The following is a 25,562-nucleotide window of genomic DNA, read 5'->3' as shown; positions in this document are numbered from 1 at the left end:
GGGAAACATACGATGTCTGTTCAGCCCCATGACAGTCTGCAAACCTCATAGTTGTTATTTCTTTATTTATTTACTGTAGTCAGAGATGTCCCTACAATGACAGCTTTATTAGTCTGTGTTTGTCTTAGACTAGACTCATGGAGCAAAGACTTTCGGGTTCTCCTTCTTTTTTTTTTTTCCTCATAGAGGATTGTGTATTGTGCTCGTGGTGTAATCTCTCCCTGACACATATTCCCAGGCCTTGTCATTACACTCTTTCATTAATTCTTTTACAACTTGCTTCCCTGTGAACTGATGAACGCCCATTTCTTTAACAATGCTTTTGAACCTTCTGACAGTGTTGCAAGTTGAGAGAATAAAAGGGGAAAAAAAGGATTAAAAATAGATATGAAGCCTTAGATTGTGTGGCTGGTCTCACAAACTTCATCTGGATGCAGACGAAAAGGCTCATCTTGGCTTTAAGAGCGTTTGTTGAAAATCTGCCATTCTTGTCAAACTTTGCTGGGCACAAACACGTTTACGGCATTATGTTTAAGCAGGACGACAGATGGCCAACCTCAAGTGTTTGCTGTAGATATTTCTGTGGCTGACTGCCGTGATGAAGGAGCATGAGATCATAACCTGAAGGATCATCCATCCTCGTGTCGGTACCACATAAGAGCAGGATGCGGGCTGAAACTGATGGATCGATGAGCAGACAGACAGAAATGAATTTGTAATTATTTTCTACAGCCATCCGTCCAGCCAGAGAATTCATGCTGTTGCGAAGTGTGAAGGGCATGAACTGGAAAAATAAAGTGTGGCTTTACTGATTGAAAAAGTGTGGTCGGTGCCTGGTCGGTTACCTGAGCTAACCACTGGAGAGCACTTTAGTTATGAGTGTGAGTGTGTGTGTGTGTGTGTGTGTGTGTGTGTGTGTGTGTGTGTGTGTGTGTGTGTGTGTGTGTGTGAGAGAGTGTCTGCCAGACGTTGCCGCAGATATGAAAATAGTACAAGACTTTAGCAGCAAGTAGGATGCAAGTAGTAGCCAGGTGCTGCTCATGAGTAGCAACTGATTAACTGATCATCGGTAAGTCGATAAAAGCAAAGGTTTCAGTAGTTTACTATGTGTGACGGCTTCGCATGAACTATTGTCTCTAATTTTAATAAACCAAAGCAATGTTGTTAAGAAGAGTGGTGCCAAAATTCCTCCACAATGATGGGAGCAGCTGATCAAGTCAAGAACAATGGAGAACAAAGTTAGTCCTCCACATTGTGGTTTGACAGGCTATTGAATTTTCCCAATTTGTTATTGTTAAATAAATACATCAAGGTAGACGGTGTCATGTTGTGTTCGCTGAGATTTTCTCAGATATTTGTTCGATTTGAAGACCTTGTAAAGGCCAGATGATGATTTTCGTTCCTGAAACCTTGGGATATTCATTTGATTGATTTCATTCCTGGTTTGTCTTTTAGACGCTCATGACGCAGTTTTACGGTTCAATGCTGCACCCACAGAGGGGTATGAGCGAGATGTGGGGAACAAAACCACAATACGCATCATCAATTCACAGGTAAGTGAGAAGATGGCCTTGGTGGACAAATCAATAGAAATGTATGTCTGATACCTGCGTCACTGACATACCGTTAGTGAGATTAACCTCAGGTATATTGTATTTCTCAGAGCAGATGTTGTTGAACGGGATTGACTGTAATATTCTCAGCAATTAAAAAAAAAGATTTTGTTAGATTTAAATCTATCTCGATCACTGAATAGAATTCAAAAGCCAGTTTTACCTTATAGATTTAAATACTTTACATCTTGTTGTGCTCGTGAACACTGAAAGCACACGGCAGATCTGGAGTCTGACACCACTTAAAGACAATAAATTCCCTGCAACTTTTATGTTCAATTTCTTCTACTTCAGAATGTGCCATGGCTGAATCTTATCAAGTGTTGCATCTTTTTGTTTTTTGTTTTTTTTGTTATATCAACTTGCTGGCTCAAGAATGTAGCTGCCTACAAACTTATAAACACTTGGTTGCTTTTGCTTGCACATTCTTTCTTTAGATAAATGCATAACTAATAATATAGACCTATCAGACATAAACTTTTGATGCTTATCACAAAAACTATGAAAAATGTATAATTTAATTAGAGTAAGAACAATAGCTGCTAGCTCGACATGGAGTACAATCAAATATTAAGCAGATTCTGTCTTGTCATCAAAACAAATCATTAATAAATGGGCTAAAATGAGGCTTGATGCTTGGATTTTATGGTTCAAGTGGAAAAAAAAAAACTCTGCATGAGTAGTAACTGATTTGGGAATGTGTTTGCTAATATTTAATTGAAAGAAAACTCAAACTCACTGTATTGATGTAAATTATTAGGACTAGTTTAATGTTTCATTTGCCACTGCTTTTGCCAGCAGCTAAACCGGAGGTTAACATGAACTGTCACAGGCATTTGTTTGTTCTTTTGTGACCAGAAGCAGTCATCTCCTGAGGTCATCTCTTGTTCCATATTAAATTCCTAGTGATGACACGACCCCATAAAGGCAGTCACAGTAAAGATGCACAGTAAAGATATACTCGCTTTAGTCTTAATACTGAGCTCAGCTGAAACAGCTTCTGGCAGTAATTTACAGTTACAAGGATTGATTTTTTTTTTTTTACAAAGAAGTACTTTCAGGAAGTATATTTTCAGATATATGTATATGTATATACGTGTGTGTGTGTGTGTGTGTGTGTGTGTGTGTGTGTGTGTGTATATATATATATATATATATATATATATATATATATATATAATGATATGATATATTAATAAATATATGAATGACTTCAGTTTATGTTTGTCCTTTACAGATTTTGGCAAATCCCAAGCATCGATTCAACACAAGCTCCATCTATAAGAATGTAACTCTGGTGGCCTGGGACCCTGCACCTTACGCTGTGAACTTAGACAAGGTAAGCTGTGATGTCACGCCGGCTGGATGAAGAGCAGCTGCAGCTCATTGCTGTTTCTGCATCAGTAGTTTCTGGAAAGAGGGTGTATTTACTGGGACACCAAGGTCACAATTCATGGGCAGAAAATGCTAGAAAACCGTACGAGTATGTCACAGAGACTGTATGGGAATGCTCCTTATGTTGCCGTGGTAACCGTTGTGGTCATTTCAGACGCAGCACCAGAGCTTATCGCCCTTAAAGTGGATTCACTCCCCTTATCTGTTCCCACTCTCATATCTACTGCTTGCCACCCCTACATTTTAGTTCATGTGTCCTTGAACATAACCTGACTCCTTTTGTGCACTTGCTTCGAAAGCCAGTATTTTAGTCCTCCATCATTTTCCTCCCACCTCTTCCCCCTCTTTTTTCTCACGCTTCCATTAATTGTTTTTCAGGAAATGATGTGCTGTCATACTCAATAAAATCCTGAACTTCTGTGTTCAGATTTGCAATTAGGATTGATTTGCATGCATGCTGTGAGTTACCTTTTCACTGAATTATATAAATAATTTGGCTTTAAAAATTAAAAAGTCCTCTGTCTTATTAATTTTATTTTGCCATTTCATTATGATGGGGTTATTATGGAAGCACCAATCATTCCAAATGAACAACTATTTTCAGGTTTTACCCTTTACACTAACACAATACAGCAACACAGCACTTTATTAACCTTTCCTCTGAATCAATGGAAATTTGAACGAGAGCACAAAAGGAGGACTCATCAGCTGACATGAATTCATGTTCTGTTGCTGTAAAAGCTCACACTAAGAGATGGCAGAAAGGCAAAAAAAAAAAAAAAGCACACAAAGGAAAAGAAATAATTTTTTCTTTAAATAGAATGACAAAGAAGTCATACCTGACCTTTGTCTTTCCAGCCTTACTTCCTGTACTATCCTTAGATGATGTGAGTAATCATCCTGTTGTAATGTGGTCTTGTTGCTGGGTTGTAGTTTGCTGCAGATTGAAGCATCATGTAGTTTATTTTCATCACGTGGTCTTTTGCTTTTCTTTCTTTTTTTTTTTTAAATTAATGGACAGATATTCTTCTGTTCTTTCTTAGCAATTAGAATTATCTTTTTGGTCTTCTGATCTTTGCTATTTTACTCTTTCATGTATAAGTTAGTATCATCAGAGTTTGTTGGGCAACATTTTTTTTTTTATTAGTTTACTTACAAAATAATTTTGAACAAACTTTTACACATATTATTTGACTGGAGCATTCCTGTGCACATAATCTTCCAGAAGATGACCAACACATGCACTGTTTATTATAAAAGAAAGATTACAAGCAATTTCTGTCAGTTGGAATACCAGATCACACATAATTAGCATATTTATTCCAAGTTGATAAGAAACATTTTCAGTGGCTCAGATTAAATGTTCTGTTCTGTTGTACTTTGAAGGGAACATATTATGCTGAAACCTCCTTTTTAAAAAAAAAATTCTCCAGAGTATCTATTTGTCACAGTCACATCCAGTTTAAGAATTCCAGTACAAGACAATCCAGGCACTAGCCCCGGGGTTGGGTTTTCTCAGCCCTTCTTGTTTGTGTATTGTTTGACTTGAGTTCAGGAAAGTATCACTGCTCCACGTCGCTACACATTTGTGTTCATGATACTTTATTTCCCCCCCATGTTTTCCTGGAGCACAAAGCTGCATAAACAGTTGTAGTAAATGCCCACTTCCAGGAAGAGCTGGGTGGGGTAATGGGTGGTGAAAGCAGCTGCTAACCCCCACCCCACCTCTCTCTCTATCTCTGCCTGCTAAAACAGACCGCTTTGCAAAGGTCGGTGTCAAGCAAGGGTTAGAGAGCAGCTTAATCTTAATCTCAGCGCTACTTTGATCAAAGCATGGCTCAGACATTTCACTAAGATCTCAGAAAATTATTTCAGCTTGTGACAAAAGTGCATGACATGTCCCCTTTAATAAGTCAAACATTTGTCTTGCTCTTTCTTTTCTTTTCCCTTTCCTCCAAAGCCTGAAGTAACGAGTGTATTTGAAATTAGATCAATGAATCACTGCAGAAAGTTGAGCGTGCAGTCTGGGCTGTCAAAGCATTGAAGTTTCATCTCTCTAAACATGGCATATCATTTAATTTATGTGTTGTGTGCTGCAGATGTGACCTGCTTCTGAGTCAGCTTTTCTCTGCAAACATTTCAACAATCAACAAAACATTTCTACATGCGGTCTTATCTCTGAAAAGTGGTGCGAGACAGGAGGATAAAAAAGAAGATTAAGATGCAAAATGTGAGGAAGAGCCTGGAAAATGGTTGACCACTGCTTACAGTGAAAGTCACCAACTGACTGTGGCGCTGACATCAATTAATATGTTTGTGTGTCATACTTTTTAAGCACAAATGCAAGGCAAAGTACTTTCTGGAGAAAAACCTTGAAAATGATTGAATTCCCTTTTGGGGATTAATAAAGTATTTTTTATTCATCCTTTCATTTCATTCGTTCATTAAAGGAAAAAGAAAATTGTAAAAGGTTAAGAAAAAAAGTTAATGCTTGCAGATAACTGTAGAATAAGAAGGAAACAGCAGATACAGACAAGACAGTAAAGGCACATGGAGTAAACTTCTGTATAAATGGCAGAAACAAAGTACCTTTACTCTGATGCCATGGGCTGGCTCCCAAGTATCTCTGGCTCCAGTTGAATCTTCTACAAAACGCCAGAGTTTCTCATGAAGCACAAAGTAAACCAGGAATTTCTACACGCCACGATATTGTGTACGGCTAAATTAAATCTTTCAGAACGTCTTACTGCTGATGAGTCTCTTCGATTGTCCCACTCCAAATACTTCTGAATGTAATAGGAACAAAACAGTTGAATATTAAACCCAAGACTCCTACACTGCCTTTGCTGCAGTGCTTTGCATTAGTTTCTGCACTGCTACATTGAGATGCCAGTTTGTAAGAGCAGAAATATGTGTGACTTGTACATTCATTCAAATAATTTACAATGGAGCATAATGGTGCAAAACTAAATATCTTGGAGCTAACCTTGTGTCCTTTAATTACCTCTAAGGGTGTCCTTGGATTAAAGGAATACAGAAAGTCCGCTGTTGGATCATTCAGCCAAGAAATGAAAGACCTTGCTTTACTGTTTTCCTACACTATTCATACTGGTCCAGCGTCTGTTCATCAAATTCTGTATGAAGTCTGCTTTTTAAAAAAAAAAAAAGAAAAAAAAAAAGAGGCTATTGAGTCATTATTGAGCCTTATAATTCGCTTTGCTTTAAGGTACAAAAGATAGCATGTGATGGAAATGTAATGCAGGACTACTGGTTGAAATAAGTTGGTCAGAAAACAGCAATTTAATCCTGGCACATACACAAACTAATACATAGTGTGATGCTTTGCTTCACTTGAGGGTAGCTACTTTTCTGAGTCTCTAGGTCAGAGTTACCCAGGACGGCCTAAGTGAGAAAACTGAGATATCACAGATATGAAAGATTAACTATTTGTTACATTATGCTTTAAAATGAAGGTAAAATAACTTCGAAATCTCGAGTTCATATGCAAATAATAAAGAGGAAAGCATTGAATTTAGTTCCCCAGTTGTTCCCTGGAAATGGTGTAAAATTATGTTCACGACTATGTTAATAATATCTATATGGACTTCATCTTCTAAACATTTCTGAGTATCTTGTAAAGTGCTTTGTAAATAAGATGCAGTATTATGTGCCTGCAAAAGTAACAACAGAAGCCTTTATATGAATAACATCTCATAATGTTCTGCTTTGAATGGAACATTAGTGAAGAACATTTGAGCTTTAAGGCCCCTTTTGAGTCATTTTTAAACAATAAAATATATATATAAAGTAGCCTGTCCCACATGCAAATCATATTATAATAGCCTTGAACATGTTATTTGTATTAACCCATCACAACCAAAGACTTATTGAAACAAGTCTTCTAAAAGCTGAGGTTTTCCTGGAAGCACATTTATCCATTAACCTTTTGGATTAAATAGAAATGATGATTAAATATTTTCATTTTTCTTTTATAAGCTATTGAGCCCTGTGTTGGACTGGGGGTCTGCTGCCTCTCGCCCCATCATTGCTGGCAGAGGCTCCAGTTTCTGTGACTTGGCATCGGACTAAGCAGTTAAGAAAATAAATCAATAAGCTATTGACTTTGATCTCGTGTTTATTCATTTAGACATAAGTTTTATATGATGACACATGTTAAAAATAAATAGTTGCTTGGAAGTTTGAGTGGCAACGCCACAAAGTCAGTTTGCAGTGGGTTAAAAAGAACACATTTGGCGATTTTTAATTAAGATTCTGAAACCAGAATTGTTTTGACTTCAGTGGGAGAATGCTCCATCAGTCAGGCGTGATGATGGATCTAAAGTGGCAGTTCATCAGAAAGATTAAAGCCAGGGTGCCGTGTTCTCTCATCAATTAAAACATGTCCAGCTTTTTATCTTCTTTATTGGTTTACACTTTGCTGCTTTTTTCATGTTGAAACTAGCAAGCAATTTAATTGGCAAACTATCTAAACATCCCCTCTATATATATATATTTTTTTTAAGAAAAACAAACGTCCCCTGAAAACATCTGGGGGAAAAAAAAAAGACTTTTAGGTCTTTTTCTCTCTGTTGCTTTCATTAATATTCCAACTTGCAGCTTAACTACGTTAGTGGCTTAAAGTGTTACCAACATGCACCAAGAATTAGATTTTAGAAAAACCAATATGTCAACATTTCCTCAACTGTCATATAGTTAGTGATTGTATATACCAGAGGAAAAGGAGAGTCAAGGCAGATGGAGATTAACAATAAAAGAGAAATGGATTGACACGGGGGTTTTTTACACGTCAGGAGAATAAAAATGTTAATATAACTGCACATGACAGACCGCAGCCTTATTATTAAGAGCCAGATAATCATAAAAGAGACCAGGGAAGAACAAGGATCAGGAGGAATATGAGAGGAAAATTAATTTGTGGTTTGAGGAGGAAGCCAGTGAAGAACTGAGCTGGTGAATGGCAGAGTTGGTAACAATAGCTAACAACGTTTTCACAGTCCCGTAAGCTGCCTTCATAGAACTGTTCAAACAAAACTGAAGGCACTCTCATCCTATTAAAGTGTTAAATGGGACATGAAACAGAACATGAGGCCACAAAGGATCACTTTATGCACAATATGGAATGAAAAAGTAATCACTGATGTTTGCACGCCCTGATATTCTGGCAGCTGGATAAGACATACAGGAGATGCAGCTGCATGTCCGTCGACGTCTGTAAATCCATAAAACGCCCGGTTATATTACACTCTCGTCTACAACGAGAGTTATATGTAGCCATGTTTGTTGTTGCAGATATCAGCGAAGTCTTCACCTGCCGGAAGGAATGTTGCTTTCTGTAATTTCGGATCCAAACTTGACTTTTTCTGACACAATAACCTCCTCACTGATGTGTAAACTTGCTCAACACTGGACCTTCATGTCCTCCATCACAGATTGTGACTCCTGTTCTACCAAACTCTTACTGTTCTGCCATCTTTGCCATTCCATCTGCAAAATCATAAATACCTTAGTTGCATTGCATTGGTGCAGTCTCTTCAACAGCCCAGCATCCAGCCGGGAAAGCTAACTCTGTGTGACACCTTTAGTTTAGAACAGCTTTGCTGTTGTTGAAAATACTTGAGTTGGTCCGAACTCTGTAACAATTTAAAGAGTCTCTGTTATGCTATTTGTGGTTTTCTGAGCTGTTATAGTATTGAATACTTATCAGACATATCTGTGGAACTGGTTTTTTTTTTTTTGGTTTTTTTTTTTTTTAAATCACCTAAACGCATTTTTAAGTTTTCCAGCACTCTTTATGTTCGGTTTCCATGTCGACGAAAACAATTGGGTTTTAGAGTTTTTTTCTACTTCAAAGTTTTAGTGATGTCCCGGGGGCGTTCCCGGTGATTGGTCATCTGGTATAGGTTGTGGACATTCATGAGAAGAAAGCCACACCCACCTTCACAGCTCAGTATAAGTATCCCAGTTGACCAATCAGAAGCAGCCCTCAGGCAGGACATGGGGCGGAGCTTTCTCTGTTCGCTTGTTTCGGGCAGAAGCTGATCTGAGAGGATTACTACAAAATGAATAAAGGGGTTTGATTATTTCTTGACCTTCTGGACTTGCATATTAAAATAAATTAGACTGTGTGTGCATAAAAAAGAGCCACTTTAAAAGAAATAAACACAATGACATACAAAGGTTTAACAGGAACCTTTGTATGTCATTGTGTTTATTTTCACAAAATATATTTTCACAAAATATTATGTATACTACACATTATGTATTTAAATTATATGTTGTATATTGATCAATATTCATAAGAAAGAATTCAAATGAGAATCAATAACATATTAAGAAAAATGAGAGGATTCACCCTGTTTGCTGTCTTATCTGAGTTTTTTTTTTTTTCTTCCATTTTCTTCTTCTCTTGCTAGTGGTATGCCAGTCCAGACTACAACCTGTTTGGTCCATATGTAGAGCACCGCAAACTCCACCCCGACCAACCTTTCTACATCCTTCACCCCAGCTACGTGTGGCGACTGTGGGATGTGATTCAGGGCAACACTCAGGAGAACATCCAGCCCAATCCTCCCTCATCTGGCTTCATAGGTGAGGACAAACAGTTGTGCATACATATTGCGGTGAACATGCGGTGCCTGTCTGCTGTGCTCCAGCTGCCTCTGGACTGTAATATTCACATTCCCCAACCTGCTCCTGTTGCAAACGTTCACACATCTTTGTGTTGCTGTGTTGAAACAATCTTTGTGTTGCTCGAGGTTGAAACAAAGCAGTCTTTAACCACTTCCACTAACCCTAATCACCATAACTGCATGCCTTAACCCAACTATTATATAAACCATACCCTGTTCTGTAAGCCAAAACGTTACACTAAAATTTAAAAACCAGTATTACACGCTAATATACTGCCATAAGCGTCACTGTTTTCAGAGTTTCTAAAATCTTATCCTCAGCATGGACCAGGACATTATCAAAGTGCAGCAATGCTCTCCAGTCCATGCTGGAGATGGCAGGAATCTGACAACTATAAGCCCATCTTAGGAGCTCTTCACTGTGTCAGTATGCATTCATGTGGGTCTCCTCTTTTTTTATCCACGAGCTATTTCAGTGCAATTTAGCCTCCTCACAGCTGTGTTCAAAAGAAATCCAATTACAGCCAGAATCTGTCTGAGTGACAGACCATTATTCTTATATTTGATCCCCAGTGTTTACTGGCATCACTGTTGCTATTGAACGCACTTGTCAAGAATCTATCTTCAGTGTTTTGAAGCAGTTCTTACAATAAAGCTGGAAGCTGAGAAAACTAAGATATTATAAATTATTTTACTGTAAAGTGTTGCGTTTGACTCATTGCATTTGAATAGAAGTGGGAATTCAGAGCTTTTTGTTGTTGTGTACATAAAAGACATGTTTGGTTTGAAGCTAGGACTTAAAAAGTCAATAATTTTGCTATTATGACAAACATATTCATTATTGTATTGGTTTCTGCTCTGTGTACCTGTTTACAGTTGTTTCACTTCATCATCTATTTGCCAAAAGGACTCAACTACTCTTCTCTGATCATTAGGATGTGCTGATTTTGGCTACAAGTTAAAGGGAGGTAGCACAGACGGCGCTTATTGTGAATAAAACGTCTGCGTTGGGAAAATTAAGCCATCATGAAATATTGTATTCTTTTTCATGGCCAGCAGGGAGCCACTGTTATACATTTCCAACCTTGAGCTTAAACACATATTTCCATTCGCCTGTAGGACTTTGTTTTCATTCCAAGCCCAAAAACTGCCTTTACTGATCCATACTGTTGAATCACAGCAAAACATGCCATAGTGCATCTGGTAAATCTGGGCAGGACCTCTTTTAATGTCCAAAACTTCATATATCCATTCTCCTGGAAGCACGTTTTTTCTCACCAATTATATTTTAAGTATTTTTTTTTAACTTGACAATTAACACAAGTTATCCAGGACCACGGCTTGGTGGGTAAGGAAGAGGGGGAACAAAAGGGTCAGGGCATCTAAAGTCAGTTCATCATACACTATCCTGGAAACATTTTTAAACATATCTGATTTAATGATCCTGAGGATGAATGGTCCCTAACAGAAATGTGTTTGTCTGTTTCCTCTCTTATGGATCTTTGCATAGTTTTTGTACATTTTATGGGAAACAGTTTTCAAACTAATAATGCCATCAATGTTTTTGTTATTCCTGTAATCGGCTCCAAATGGTGATGTAAAGTCTCTATCTGAGAATTCAGCAAAAGGACCGTGGTAGTCTCGCAGTGTGAAAACAAACCACAAAACCAAAGGGGAATATCGTAGCGCGACATGTTGTGTCGCTCGCTGCCTCTCCAGCTGATGATACTGGACAGATTCTTTAAAAAAACTGTACAAGGTTTGAAAATCAAAGTAAGAACAAGTCCCAGAGACTGCATATGCTTGGTATTCATTGTTTACTTGCAATGAACAAGCTGACTGAGAGGGGAGGATTTCCATTGCTGATTTAGTTCTTATATTATCAGACACTGTGAGCATAAGTGTGCCTGACATGTTTCAACAGTCGTCTTCTGTCTTCATCAGAGGTGTCCCTGCATGTTGTGTGACGTGTCAGGTAGGCCAATGCTAAAACTAAGTGTCTGATAACAGAGAACTAAATGAACTGTAGAAATTATGGATAGTATGAACTTTTGAATTGCTTGGGAAGGTTTCCGTTTTGCATTATCTTCTTCGCCCTGCCTCGTCCTTTCAGCAAATGGTGATGCTGTGATCGATCCAAAAGGCCAAAATTGAGCTTCATTATAACTTAAAGTATAGCAGAGATACTTTTCTGGACATTATTCAATGCCATAGCTCAGGAACAAAAAGTAAACTTGTCAGAATAATTTAGAAAAAGGTCAAAGCCTGAATTGGAGACATCAGTCTTAGATGGACAGCTATAAAATTTCTCCAGTCTACATAACATTTATCATATAAACCTTCACGGAAACAAACTGGTGTTTGACTAGTTGTCAGAAGGCTGTTTTGCTAGCTTCTTGAGAAATGCCTATTGATAATTTTCCTTTCAAAGTTATCAGAGGATGAGAGTGGTGCAGAGCTCAAAAGCAGGCCAGAGGAGACAGGTGGGATGCAGTAAATTATGTTTTAATTAAACACAGAGACAACAGGGAAGACTACAGCAATGAACTGGCGAAGGAGAGCTGGAACCCAGTGGTACACACACACAGAGTACAACAAGACACAGTTGGATTAAATGAACTAAATGAAACCAAGTGAACTAATGAGCAGGAAATGGGAAGCTAAACCAAATACACAGGGGAGGAAAACTACAAAATAAAACAGGAAACCAGGACAACACATGACAAGACTACATATCCTCACAACGGAACTGTAAAACCATAACAAAAGTATTCTCACAGGAGCTGTCAGCCTGGATTTAGATGCAGAAATGCAGTTTGTTTTGTCCACAGCAAATTCCATTTATTGAAACAAATAAATGCAACAACAGAATACAACAAAATGAATGACGAGCCAAAGACACTCAACAAAAACTCACATCAGATTGTCAGAAGTGGCTTCAGGCACGACCGTTTCTGTGCAGATGTAAAAACCATCATGAGCAGATGCTTGTTTGTTGTGTTAGTGAGTTGTGTTTGTCACAATTGATTTTTCCTGGATTCACTGTCCAGTGGACCCATCCAGGCTTTTCCCCTTCAGAAATCTGTGAAATAGAGACGTATAAAGAAACAACTTAACTTGCTCTCTGGCTGTGTTGCATTGCAGCAGCGTCCTCAGATGATTTCCCACCTCCCTCAGACATCACATTGTGCTCTTTGGTTGGTAATGTTTTGTATTTCATTAAGTAACTTTGCAGCTTTGCTGTCCAGAGAACAGTCCTTTTCTTTTCTATTTTTCCCTCTTTAACGCACGTCGGAGTTATTGTTCCTGTCTGTTATTCATGATGAACCTAAAATGTAGTTTACAAAACAAAATCATGCAAAAAAAAAAAACAGTTAGACGACGTGAACCATATTATAGATGAAACATTAAGACACAAAGTAATTCATGCAGATCCAAGATTAGAACAAGTTAAACACATACGATGGAAAAGTGAGGGTAGGAGTTTTCTATGACGAGTTGTAGGATCTGGTTAAAAGTATTCACAGCAGATGTATATTTAATTTAAAGTAGTACTTCAGTTCACTAAACTACTGATAAAAGCACAAAATTTTGACACAAATGACAAACCGAAGAGCAACAAAGAATAGGCACTAGGCTTCTTTTTTTTCCTCTTTTTTTTTGGAAAAAGGACAAGGAATCAAATATCGTGTATTTTGAACTAAAATGAAGTCTTGGTTGCATGACTGAGACATGAAAACACGCAGAAGATATTGATGAAGCTGGATCCTTAAAATGGCCATAACAGTGAAGAAAAAAAGAAAAACCATCATCATTTAGACCTCTTGATGTCCATTGTAAACAAAGATCAATATTTGTCTGGGTGCACTTTACTGAACATGACTGAAACACACTTCAACACTCAAAGCAGTGCTTCTGAAGTTTAGTGAGAACGCTGAGCTGAAGCAAACATCAGCTCACCTGTCCTGCAAGAGGAATGAAGACATGTCATCCTCATCACCGTGTTGATTCTCAGTTTTTGTTTGAGCTACTGCAGGAAGTTGTGTGGTGTTGTGTTGTGTTGTCAGTGTGACTAAATGAAAAACCGTCCCAACCATCTGAACATTTTTAAAGCAATGAAGGCAGATTTATTGCAGTGTTTGTTTCTGTTTGCATTCGCTTCAACAGGTGAGCTTCTGTACAATAACTGCTAATAATGTACGGATTTATGAGCAGAAGAGAATGTCAAGAAGTGACTCGACAGCTGGTAACTGCATCAGCAAAAGCAAAAACAGATCGCGAATCTTCTACCCAACAGCAGTTATAATAATATGCTAAGCGGCGCAGATTATGTTGCTTCATTTACATTTATCGGTCCTGGCATGTTGATCGTGATGTGCACGATGTTCACGTAGCATTTTCACACACACTGCTTTTGAAAATATCCCCCTCTGGAGGTTTAATCCAGCCTGTCAATCCGCTCCCTTTCTCCCTTTCCCAATCTTTGTTGTTTTCTTCTCTATTTTTTTCCACTTAGTTCTTGGCATTGTCGGAGGAGTGGCGAAACACTCTACATCAGTCATGCAGCGTTGTCTCCTTCACAGACTGTCACATCTGTGTTTAAAAAAGAAAAAGGAAAAAAAAAAAAAAGAACATCAAACCAGGCATGGGTTCTTTAAACAAGCACTATGGGAGAAAGCAAGCAAGCCAGCGTTATTCCCATGGGGAAGGGAATAAAGAAAAACAGAAAAAACATGGCCAAAGTCACAGAAAATGAAGAAAATATGGCTGATGATCGGCATCCACATGTTGTTGTTCACTTCTGAGCTTGTTTCACACAACATTGCACATTGCAGGAAGGGACTTAAGCACTGTCCTGTTTCTGAATTAGGCATGGAAGAAAGTCAGACTGCACGCACGCTGCCCCGACCTCTAACCACAAAACATCTTTTGGGATAAACTGTAAGGCTGACAGTGAGCCAAGTCTTATCACCCAACATCAGTGGCCGACCTCATCTGGCAGTAGAGTTAGAGCAAATCCCCACAGCCGGCCTTCAAAATCTTGTGGAAAGTCTTCCTGGAATGGAGGAGGCTGTTCCTACAGCATGCTAACGCAGAAGGTTCAGGAATGAGATAATAAGCAATCACGTACAGGTGTTTTTGTCATGTGTGTTTACGTACATCCAGGAATTTAATAAATGGCGTTAAAACACAAAACAGAACAGGTATTCTTCTTTCTTGGTACATTAAAAAGCAAATATAAAAATTCCAACTGAACAGATGCCTTGCTGTACAATCACAAGCTCACACAAAGACATTTAGCTTCATAATGCTTCATGCTTTAGCTCACATTCCACGGTAGTTCACGTAAGTGCAGCTGTGAAGCTGAGTTAGTGGTGGTTTAACATGACAGTGGTTCCCGTGCAGTGTTGTTGCGGTGTTTCGGGCTTAGTTTGTGTCGTCGGGGGAGGAGATGGATGTGGCGGTGCGTCACTAGTTTGGAACATCAGTGGAGATTTGGGCCACCGTGTTGCTGTAGACTCTGCGGTTCAGAGGGATCACCGTAGTCTTAGAGGGCATCGAAGTGTTGCCGTTCTCTGACGACCAATGATCACAGTGGAACAGAATCAGGAAACACCTGTAGAACTGAGAGACACAGACAGAAAGGGGAGTGTGAGCTTGTCACACACTCTGAGACTTCTTAGCATCTGTAGTGATGAATGGACCTTGGTGTGTTACGGTCTGTGGTGCAGAACACTTCATGAGGACATGAAAACACACCAAGCAAAACATGTTGTCATGCTTTCCTTCCTTTTTTTCTGTCTTTTTCTTTCTTTGCTACAGAATTATAAGTCAAGGTACGACAAGTTTTTGACTTTATATAATAATTTATATTGCTAAAATAAACAACGATCATATAAAAGCACATTTTTCTTTCCTCTGGTTTCGTAGGAATGTTGCAGCCTAAACAGGAAAACAAAAGTCAAGGAAAAACAGCATTTTAAAAAGAAAAAAAAAAAAACATTTGAAAAAAATATTGATTAAAAAATAAGTTTAAAGAATTTAAATTGTGTATAGTTTTGTCATTTGTTGGTGTGATATTGTGTTTTTTTTTTTTTTCTTCTTTTTGAGGAATTCTTTGTTTAATTGTTTTGTTTTCGAGAACAAATTTTTTGCCAGATATCGTGTTGTACTCCTCAGGGACAGTAATATCAGCAAACCTACATAGTGGCTGATACTGTCTTTCTTACAACTGATCAGAGGCTACAGTACTTTTTAAAAATGTATTTATTTTTAAAAAGCAGATCTTGAAAACAGCGCTTGGCTTCCAACTCATGCCCACATGATAAATGCATTCTGTCGGAGGGGTTCTGCCTGAATGTTTGAGAATGTTCTCACTGGAAAGAAGCAGTGGAAAGGGAGTGGAGGTGGTGGAGAGCTGCGTGCAGAATAACAATCACACAGAGATTGATAAACACAAATCAGCATGAAACTACAAAGCAAGGCAGGGCGGCAAAATAACAAAAGGTAGCTATGTAAATGAATGCGCAGCGCTCTGCCAACATGTCGCAGCAAATGAAACGTTTCGTGCAGAGCGTGCCTCATTTTTCTTGTCTTCAGCTTCCTTTTCTTTTGTCGTCACACCTGATCTCTTTCAGAACAAATGACCTTAATGTTTGGGCTTAAAATCGCATTTACAGCTGTGGACTAACAGGTGCTTCACATCTGGCTGAGATTTCTGAGTAAAAAGCATTTTTTTAAAAGATGCATTGAATAAAAAGAACAAGAATGCACCTTGCAAGTCAGATTTGTCTCCCAGGGAATCTACTTAGAGGTACAGCTGCACGAGGACTGATGACGTGTTCTGTGGTGGAAAATGCACACCGTGTACTTTCTCAAGTACTGTAGCTGAGTACTATTTAGACTTACTTTGTCCTTTAAGCTCCTCTACACATATTTGACAGAGTTAGTGGGTTATATTTAATATAATGTCATTCAAAAGGTTATTTAATGACCCTTTTAAATATGGCACATTATTAAAGATTAAATAATTATTTGCAAGTTTTTTTTTTTGTTTTTTTTTTTGGCTTCAACACCGCCATGTGCTTTTCAGATTGCATTCCAGATGATTATGAACTGCATCCGTGCGTTTTGGTTTTTTTTCATGCAGAAGGACCCTTTTCCTTTTCCAGTCCAAGAGCTGTATGTTTCCACTAAAGCTACCGAGCAAAATTTCATGATTCTTCATGACAGAATTCATTAAACTGTGGTGCAGAAAGGGGCCATCTGCTTTAAATAGTAAACGTTAGTACTGGACTTGGTGGAGGATGTGCTTTTTTTGTGCTCTTATTTACACAAAGTATCAGAATATCCCCTTCACTACTTATGTAAAGTAAACCGAAAACAATGTTTTCAGATGGACGATGAAGATGGGGTCAAATTCAGACTTGAGCAGAGAAAGTTTCCATCTAGCTGATAAATATTTAGAAGAGTCAGATATTACCCCCACCCCCCTACCCAAAGGTCACTTTGCAGTCCTATTTGTCACAGAATAAGAGGATTTACGAGTTATTTACTCCTCCGTCTCCTCAGTCTCAGACTGCTCTTGTTTTCTATGTGAATGTGGTGAATAAAACAGACTTGTGTAACTCTATGAAAGTCTTTCATGACTGCATAATTGTGAATATTTGTCATAAATGTGGCAGGGCAAATGGGAACATAGACAATGTTGCAATCGTAAATGCCGCTAATTAGTCAGGACTTTTTTGTTACACAATGTGACTCAGTTCAAAGGTCCACGATGTAATGATTAAACAATACACCATGCATCTTTAAATATCTGTTGTGTGACTACTTGCCCTTTTAAATCAATGCATTTCTGATGGTCCATCATTAATTTAATTGTAATAGCCTTTAAATAAAGGAGACTTAGCAAGTGGGTTGAAATGACAAGACATTCCAGCTGTGTTCGAATGTAAAAATGTGCCTGCAAGAGAATACTTGTGGTAAGTTTATAGACATCAGAATCATCTCAATCAGCAACAAGAAATAATGGGATTCCTCCCATCTTCCTCTTTTACCCAATGCAAAATATATTCCATCTGAGAAAAACATTAGACATGTACACTGCCGTGATCACTGCTAACATGCATAAGGATGGAATTCCAGACCAAAAGCTCACCTAGAAATGCAAAGCTTGAGAACTTCAGCATATTCTGCATAACTAACAACCTAAAGGCTGTCCTTCCTCACAGATACATACGATCTAACTTCAAACAAAGTGGCCGAGAAAATGTGGGCTGATACATGTGTTCTTATTTAGGGCAGGTGTTTTCTTGTGTGTGCTATATTCTAGCACTTGTTATACCGTCATCCTTCATTTCTAGCTGAAAAAATGGGGATTGTGGAAAAGAAACGGCACAAAGAAAGCCTTAACGTTAGAGCAAATGGCTGCCTCCATTTTCTACAAGTATACTGGACCAGTAAGCTGCAACCTGTGGATGCAGCTGCACATTTCAGCATGTTTTTCCATCCATGTTTCCTTTTAAACATCCATCTTTTGGTTTTAAACTGTCATGCAACTTGTTATACTCACAATGTGCATGCACCAACCCTGGAGATGGAAGAGCGAGGAAGTGACGTGAAGGTGAACTATTACATGAATAGCTTCGTATATAAATTAGCTACCAGACTTGGTGACTTCATGCTTCCGTGACCCATGAATGTGGAGGTCACTTTGTTAGAAAATATCTTGAAGACGAGATTACCTATCTCATGTACAAAGCGTGCAACTGAAAAAGGAAGCAAAAGCCTGGTTTGTCAATAAGTCGTGCAGACAGGAAAATAAAGACTAAAAATGTCTTTATTTTCCTCTTTGCGTTGTCTTCTCAGAGTTGGGTGGAATATTTGGCTCGTCCTGTTCATTTGTTCTCCGATTGGATGCGACCAAAGTGAGAATACTTTAGATTCAGTCTTTTATGTATCATGACGCTTGTCCTTCTAACCTCATGGAAGCCAAAATGCTTCACGTTGCTAGCTCTTCATGCAGTACAGGAAGGTTGGATTTCTTGCACAGTCATCTTGTGTCTTATGTAAACCATCTTTTGTACTTTATTTTTGCTCATTCAGCGACATGATTGATTTAATTTATATTCATAAACTCAATTTCGGACGTTTGTAGATTGATTCAGAATCTTGCACATCTGTATCCTGATGCATCTTTCCATCCGTTTAATTCTTTCCACATCCTTTACTTTTCACACCTCCGAGTGCAACAGTTTCAGATGATAAAGCCTTCTGTCTTCACAGATAATTCTGTTTGTAGTAGACTTAAAGGCTATTTTGTTTGCAAGGTCACCAGACTAATCCGTGGAGCAGTAGAAGTACATTAAATGACATAAGCAGCTGCTTAGTGGTACTCCTCGTGAATGGATCAAACTGTGGTTACCCTGGCCGGCATCCAGGCAGGAATATTACTGCAGAACTGCTCACCGCGAACAACAAACACTCAGGAGATTAGGAAGTAATCAGCCTCTCTGAACTCGTATCTCAAATTTTTTATGTCTTTATCGATTTTCTGATGTTGAAGTGTTTGCTGCAACATTTTCAATATTGAATTAAACTCACTCTTCGTGTGTGTCAACATTGCAGGTATCCTCCTGATGATGGCGCTGTGCGAGCAGGTGCATGTGTACGAGTACATTCCCTCCATGAGGCAGACTGACCTGTGCCACTACCACGAGCGTTATTATGATGCTGCCTGTACACTGGGTGCCTACCATCCCCTCCTCTACGAGAAGAGCCTGATCCAGCGGATCAACACAGGCCCCGAGAGTGACCTCAGGCGGAAGGGACGTGTCGCTCTTCCAGGCTTTAGCACCGTCAACTGTGACATCTGAAATATGAAACCTGACCCTCCGTACCTGATCGTACACACACACACACACACGCACACACGCCTTGGCCTTTACCGGCTGACCAAGGGAGAGGTGCAATAAAGCCACAGCAGACAAGAAGGCTGAAGCTTACAAGTTTCAAATTAGACCCATGAAGAGCATAAGCCATAGCCCTCCAGGGAGGGATAAACATGGAGGTTTTTGAAAGACTTTGTCTTCATCAAAGCTGGTTTACTTCACCACAGACTGCAGCTGGAAAAGAAAAGTTACATTTTATCTGCTTTAGCTGAGCCACGTTAGCTGTGGAGCTGACTAGAGTAGCAACGAATCGGTGTTTTTAGATAGAGTGGGTATGTTTCAGTCATGTAGAATCTGTGTTTTCTAGTAGTATGGGTGGTTCCCCACTTGAAAGAATCCTACTGGTTTTTTTTGTTTTTGTTTTTTTTTTTTTTTTTTTTTACTGGTGAAGTGGATGTGAATAAATACACAAAACATCCACTGTGAATGTCACAAATAAAACATTTATCTACGTTTCGCAGCAAACATGGAGACGAATGTGTGGTTTTAAAGGCAGATTGTAAAGCTGTCACAGCTGCTGTATTACTGTACATATTACTGTACATCTTCCAGCAAAAAAAAAAAAAAAAAGAAAAAAGTTTTGTGTTGTCATGATGGGTTCATTTTTCACTACTGATGGTGTTGACTTCAATACTTAATCGCTGTCTTGTGCACACTGACCGACAGCCACCAGTTTATCACTCCTCCTACGCAGTTTAGTTCTTCTAGAATTCCATAACTAAGTGAAAGTAAATGGGGCCAAAATGGATCTTTTGTGAACAAGCAGGTGCTCAGAACAGCCGTAACCCCCGTGCCTGGTGAGCGACTGAACTCCTCGGGTTGCCTTGTGACTGTTCAGATAAATGCAGTACATACTGTGGCAGGACTGCAGTACCATTCAGTCTGGTTGCGTGAGAGGTGGAGAGCAGCAGATATTTCTGAAGTGATTTACTTGTGCTTTTTAGCTCTGCCTCAGCAATCACCAGCCCCCACCACCACCACCACACCCTTACTGGAGCTCACCTCTGCTCTTCTGTCTGCTTGTGTGCAGCTCACTGCAGGGTTATTTCTCTGTTATGTAACAGCATGAAGCGCATTCCCTACAACGACTACATGCTTCATATTTCCTGAATCCTCTAATATTAGTCTGTTCCTGTCTGTGGCTTGGAGTGAAGACAATTATAAAAGAGGAATTTGGACCTGTAATAACTTCAGATTTGCTTTGTCTCCATGTAGGATGATTTTTTTTTGTTTGTTTGTTTACAATGAGCCAGTGCCACATCTGCAAACAGGTCTGGAGGTATTATGTCAGCATGGGAAAACAAAAAGGGGAAGGGGGGGGCTATTTTTTTTATTTTTCTTTTTAAGCAGATATGCAGTCAGAAATTTTTTAGCCTTTTAACATATTTTGTATAAAATGATGTGTGTGTGTGTGTGTGTGTGTGTGTGTGTGTGTGTGTGTGCCGTCTGTAGTGGTTTGATGGAAGATATGAAAATCTTAATGTCAGCTTTTCAAAATGTCACAGAAACATTTAAGTTGTTTGATGTGAAGTAGATGACTCTGCTGTTGTAAAGTAGAAAGAAACTATTTCTAAGGGTTGACTGGGGCTGGGTGTTTTTGAAAATGTACTGATACTAGCTTAAACATGCACAGTGTGTGTCCGTGTGTTTTCTTAATAATTCCCCCTTAAAAAAAAACATTTGTCTTCTATCAAAACAAAAAAATATAGAAAATATTTTTTTTAAAAAACCTCCTCTTACGCTTTGTGTTTCAGGACTAGTGTGTTCTGTAATGACATTGATAAGATGATATGAATTATGATCTAATAAATTAAGTGTATTTTATGTTTAGAAACCTTACTGATCTGCTGCAGTGTTACTGTGTACCAACTATTGAGCAGGTTCCCCTCATTACTTTTTGGAGCATGATGATGGACCTCTCGGGATTATTTTGTCCTGTTAGACATATAAAGTTAATCTCTTGGGTCCAAAGGGTTGATCATCTGGGACTTTCAAATCCAGTAAAGTGGTTGAGGTCTCCTTTCCTTTTCTCAGTTACTGTTCACCAAGTTCCTTTAAGGTTTGTTAAAAGCATTGTCAGTTGTAAAAGCAAAACTTTTGTTTGTGTTTAGAAGAAGGAAATTATGTAATTGTGTTGTAGGGACCTTGGATCTTACGGAGAAATTCGACAATTATCTATATTTTGTGCATTTTTACAGTCAGAAGATGAAAATATAATCATACAGGAAGTTGCAGTTGTCTTATATGTATCGAAGGTGTAGCTTTTTTCTTGTTTCCTGGAGACACATCCTCCCATGACGTATCCAGTTAATCGTTTTACCTTTTCAAACCCTCTGTGGGTTGCATTGCACCACTTGGGGAGGTTGTTCTCAATTTGCACTGATATTTTGCTGTCTTGGCTTCTTCTAAGTAGCATCGTCTTTATTTTCTCCCACATCTGTCTTTGAATTGACAACAGAGGATTGGAGCTATTCATGCCACCTTTCAATTCAATTCAATGCAACTTTATTTATATAGGGTCAAATCACGGCAGTGCCATCTCAAGATGCTTTAATGACAGGAAAAAGACACAACGAAAGCCAATTCATAATAGTCTATATAAGGAAACCAACAGTTGTTTACAAATGTTGCAGCGGATCAGTGTACAAACAATAACTTTTATGAAATCAAATGACGAGATTATACAAAGTAATTCATTGAATTACTTGCAAGGCGGTGCTTCATCACATTGATGAAAAACTATGTAACACTGATATTGCCGTGAAAGCATTTCCCATGATGAGATATTGATGATATAAGGAACTTTGCCCAAATGTTCAATATCTCCCTTTGCAGAATTACTACTGTATAGAAATGTTGTATCAGAGAAGAACTGATAAATGTTCCCATGTTTTTAGATGTGCTATATGTACATAAACTGAGATGTGATGCCCAGCCCCAGTTATTTAAAGGCTTTCTTTTTTTTTTTAAAGTAAAGAAGTCTGGTAAAGTCAGCAAGAACAAAACATTTAATGCTGAAAGGAGATTTGAGGATTCATCTTAAGTCATGCAGGTTTTCAGCTCCGTATTAGGTTTTACATCTCTGTGTTGAGATAAATGGGAGAAAAAAAAAAACTTTCTTAGTGCTTGTGATTGTAGCATATTGAAGGTGCAAACGTTCCTGAACATATTGTGTGTGTAAATCTGATTACTTTCCAGTGCACAGAGCATGCAAATCGGGATCAGGGCTAAGTCTTAAAACTGTCTGTGCTTTACTGTGCTACAAGTCAATGTCATTACTGCTTCAGGAGGTGGTCGTGCTTTCAGATTTTTTTTTTTTTGTTTGTTTTCTAAGTGATGTTTGCAGATTCTAATGCATGCTTGTAGATCCCATTCAGCGAGAGTACTGCTTTCAGCAGACACCTTATCGAGCCTTCTGCCAACTTCATCTTTGCATCTTAATATTGTGCCAAATTACATCTTTGATAATTTGTCAGCTGGGTGGGTTAAAAGCAGGATGAGGACTTTTCAGGGACTGTTGTGTCTCTCTGGAATGCTCAAGATCAAATTTAATTGAATTTTTACCCACTTGCAGATGACAGTTTTATTGCCTGTATTAAAATACTGGACATTGTACTGGAAGTTGACATTGACTCTAATTTGTGATGGTGGTTAAGTAGTCATATGGGAACATGTTAGGAGATCTTGTTTATTAAATATCCCCTCTCAGATATCCCCCCCCCCCCCCCCCCCTTTCTTCTCTTTACTCTGGAGGCCTATTTTTCACGTCTTGTTTTCAATCAGTTTGGTGGGAATTTCTGCACCACACTGCCTCTGAAGGATTGTTCGGCATATTTGCTTTCCTCTCTGCAGCTTTCTGCAGTTTTAGTAAGAGTGAGTCTGGTTTCACTTCCAGCAGCCTTAGGGTGTTTTTAATTTGTATTTTTCTGTGAATTCTCTTCTTATTACACTTGAACTGATATTTAAATTGACCATTTGTATGATTTGAGCTGGTATTTGTCCTTTTTTTACTGTGTAAATAAATAAAGACGTCGTTGATGCCAAAGGGTTTTAATTGTCAAAATATCTTCTCCAGTTTTATGCTGCAAACAAGAAGAAGGGAACAAATTATTCTGGCTCACCTGTTTATTCATAAGTATATATATGAGTGGGTTGATGACGGTGCTGCTCTTGGCCAGCAGTGAAGGGACGACGCTGGCAACGGGGCTTATGATGTTAGGCGGTCCAAATGTGGCTATCATGGCCACGACACCGTACGGCATCCAGCAGAGCAGGTAGCAGGCTGCTGTTGTCAGAACCATGAAGAGTATATGGTACTCTCTTTTCCTGGCTGCAGTCTTTCGGATCTTCCCCACCTGTAAGATGATTGGAAGGGAAAAGAAAGTTAACATGAGCTTGTTACGGAAACTGTCTTTATTCAGTTTTTCGTTTCACATGGACTTTTGTACGAGGGACCTTTTGGAGCCTTTCGGTTAAAATCCAATATTTTTATACCATCTGTTGATTTTTAACAATTTTTGAAGTAATGGAAACCTGAGAAAATCAGTGCCACAATCGCAGAGACTGCATTGTAAGGTGTCCTTGAAGGTGCATTTAAGGACATGAACCTTTAGAGCTGCCCGAGTGTTTCGCTGCTTTATTGTGCAATCAAAAAAAAATAAAAAAAAAAAATGAACGTTTCTGATTCAAACACATCTGATCCAGAAATAATGACATAAGATACATGTAGCATAATGAATACATTTTATGAAACAAAAGGGGGTTGCACTTTAAAATGTAGTTATTGACACAGTATTTCATATATTTGAGCATTGAACTGAACATATTTATGATAGCTAAAGGCAAATATAGATTTGATGTAAATATATTCACATGCTGAAAGGGATTCAGGAATTACAGCAGCTAGACACGTCTGGCCAAAATAAAATCATCACCTGGATTCAACTAAGCAAATAAGATCCTCTGGTAGGAAAAGTCCGACAGGGATGAATACGTTGCAACTGAGAAGCTATTTCATCTTCCTAAAAATGATGGCGATCCACAGTAATCCTTTAATGTTTGCTGAAATCCATTTTGAGTAAATCAACAACAGCAGTTGCGGGAATGTTTGATAATGAAAGTGGGAGAATTTTCACAGGCACGATGTGAAAAGAGCTGAAGTATTGGGACCAAATAGATGTGAAGCTTGTAAAGAAACTGATTATCTTCATCTTCATCTTCATCTTCCTGCCGCTTATCTGGGGTCGGGTCGCGGGGGCAGCAGCCTAAGCAGGGAAGCCCAGACTTCCCTCTCCCCAGCCACATTTGCCAACTCTGCGGGGGGGATCCCGAGGCGTTCCTAGGCCAGCCGAGAGATATAATCCCTCCAGCGTGTCCTGGGTCTTCCCCGGTGTCTCCTCCCAGAGGGACGTGCCTGGAACACCTCACCAGGGAGGCGTCCAGGAGGCATCCTGACCAGATGCCCGAGCCACCTCAACTGGTTCCTCTCGATGCGGAGGAGCAGAGGCTCTACTCTGAGCCCCTCCCGGATGACCGAGCTCCTCACCCTATCTCTAAGGAAATGCCCGGCCACCCTTCGGAGGAAACTCATTTCAGCTGCCTGTATACAAGATCTCGTTCTTTTGGTCACGACCCACAGCTCATGCCCATAGGTAAGGTTAGGAACGGAGATCGACTGGTAAATCGAGAGCTTCGCCTTCTGGCTCAGCTCCTTTCTTCACCACGACAGACCGGCGCAGAGCCCGCATTACTGCAGACGCCGCACTGATCCGTCTGTCGATCTCGCACTCCATCCTTCCTTCACTCATGAACAAGACCCCAAGGTATTTAAACTCCTCCACTTGAGGCAGGAACTCACTCCCGACCCGGAGAGGGCAATCCACCCTATTCCGGCTGAGGACCATGGTCTCCGATTTGGAGGTGCTGATTCTCATCCCAGCCGCTTCACACTC

General features: G+C 39.1%; 2 protein-coding genes across 3 annotated transcripts in view; one reads left to right on the top strand and one right to left on the bottom strand.

Annotated features, from left to right (window-relative positions):
• The window catches only part of st6gal2a (ST6 beta-galactosamide alpha-2,6-sialyltranferase 2a), a 59,585-nt gene extending 35,987 nt beyond the window's left edge, over nucleotides 1-23,598 (top strand). For both annotated transcript variants that reach the window (XM_079254385.1, XM_079254386.1), the window contains exons 4-7: nucleotides 1,456-1,553; nucleotides 2,851-2,952; nucleotides 9,443-9,617; nucleotides 19,289-23,598. In XM_079254385.1, the coding sequence (XP_079110511.1) occupies nucleotides 1,456-1,553; nucleotides 2,851-2,952; nucleotides 9,443-9,617; nucleotides 19,289-19,536 (623 nt within the window). In that variant the 3' untranslated portion in view covers nucleotides 19,537-23,598. The remainder of the gene's footprint in view (nucleotides 1-1,455; nucleotides 1,554-2,850; nucleotides 2,953-9,442; nucleotides 9,618-19,288) is intronic.
• tmtops2b (teleost multiple tissue opsin 2b) overlaps nucleotides 15,131-25,562 on the bottom strand; it is a gene marked incomplete at both ends in the record, with an annotated part of 43,856 nt that continues 33,424 nt past the window's right edge. The window contains 2 exons of the mRNA XM_079254387.1: nucleotides 15,131-15,283; nucleotides 23,733-23,966. Of these exons, the coding sequence (XP_079110513.1) occupies nucleotides 15,131-15,283; nucleotides 23,733-23,966 (387 nt within the window). The remainder of the gene's footprint in view (nucleotides 15,284-23,732; nucleotides 23,967-25,562) is intronic.

This window comes from Telmatherina bonti, assembly GCF_933228915.1.
Source record: "Telmatherina bonti genome assembly, chromosome: 15".
In the NCBI taxonomy this organism is placed as follows: Eukaryota; Metazoa; Chordata; class Actinopteri; order Atheriniformes; family Telmatherinidae; genus Telmatherina; species Telmatherina bonti.
This window is presented reverse-complemented; position numbering and strand designations above follow the sequence as displayed.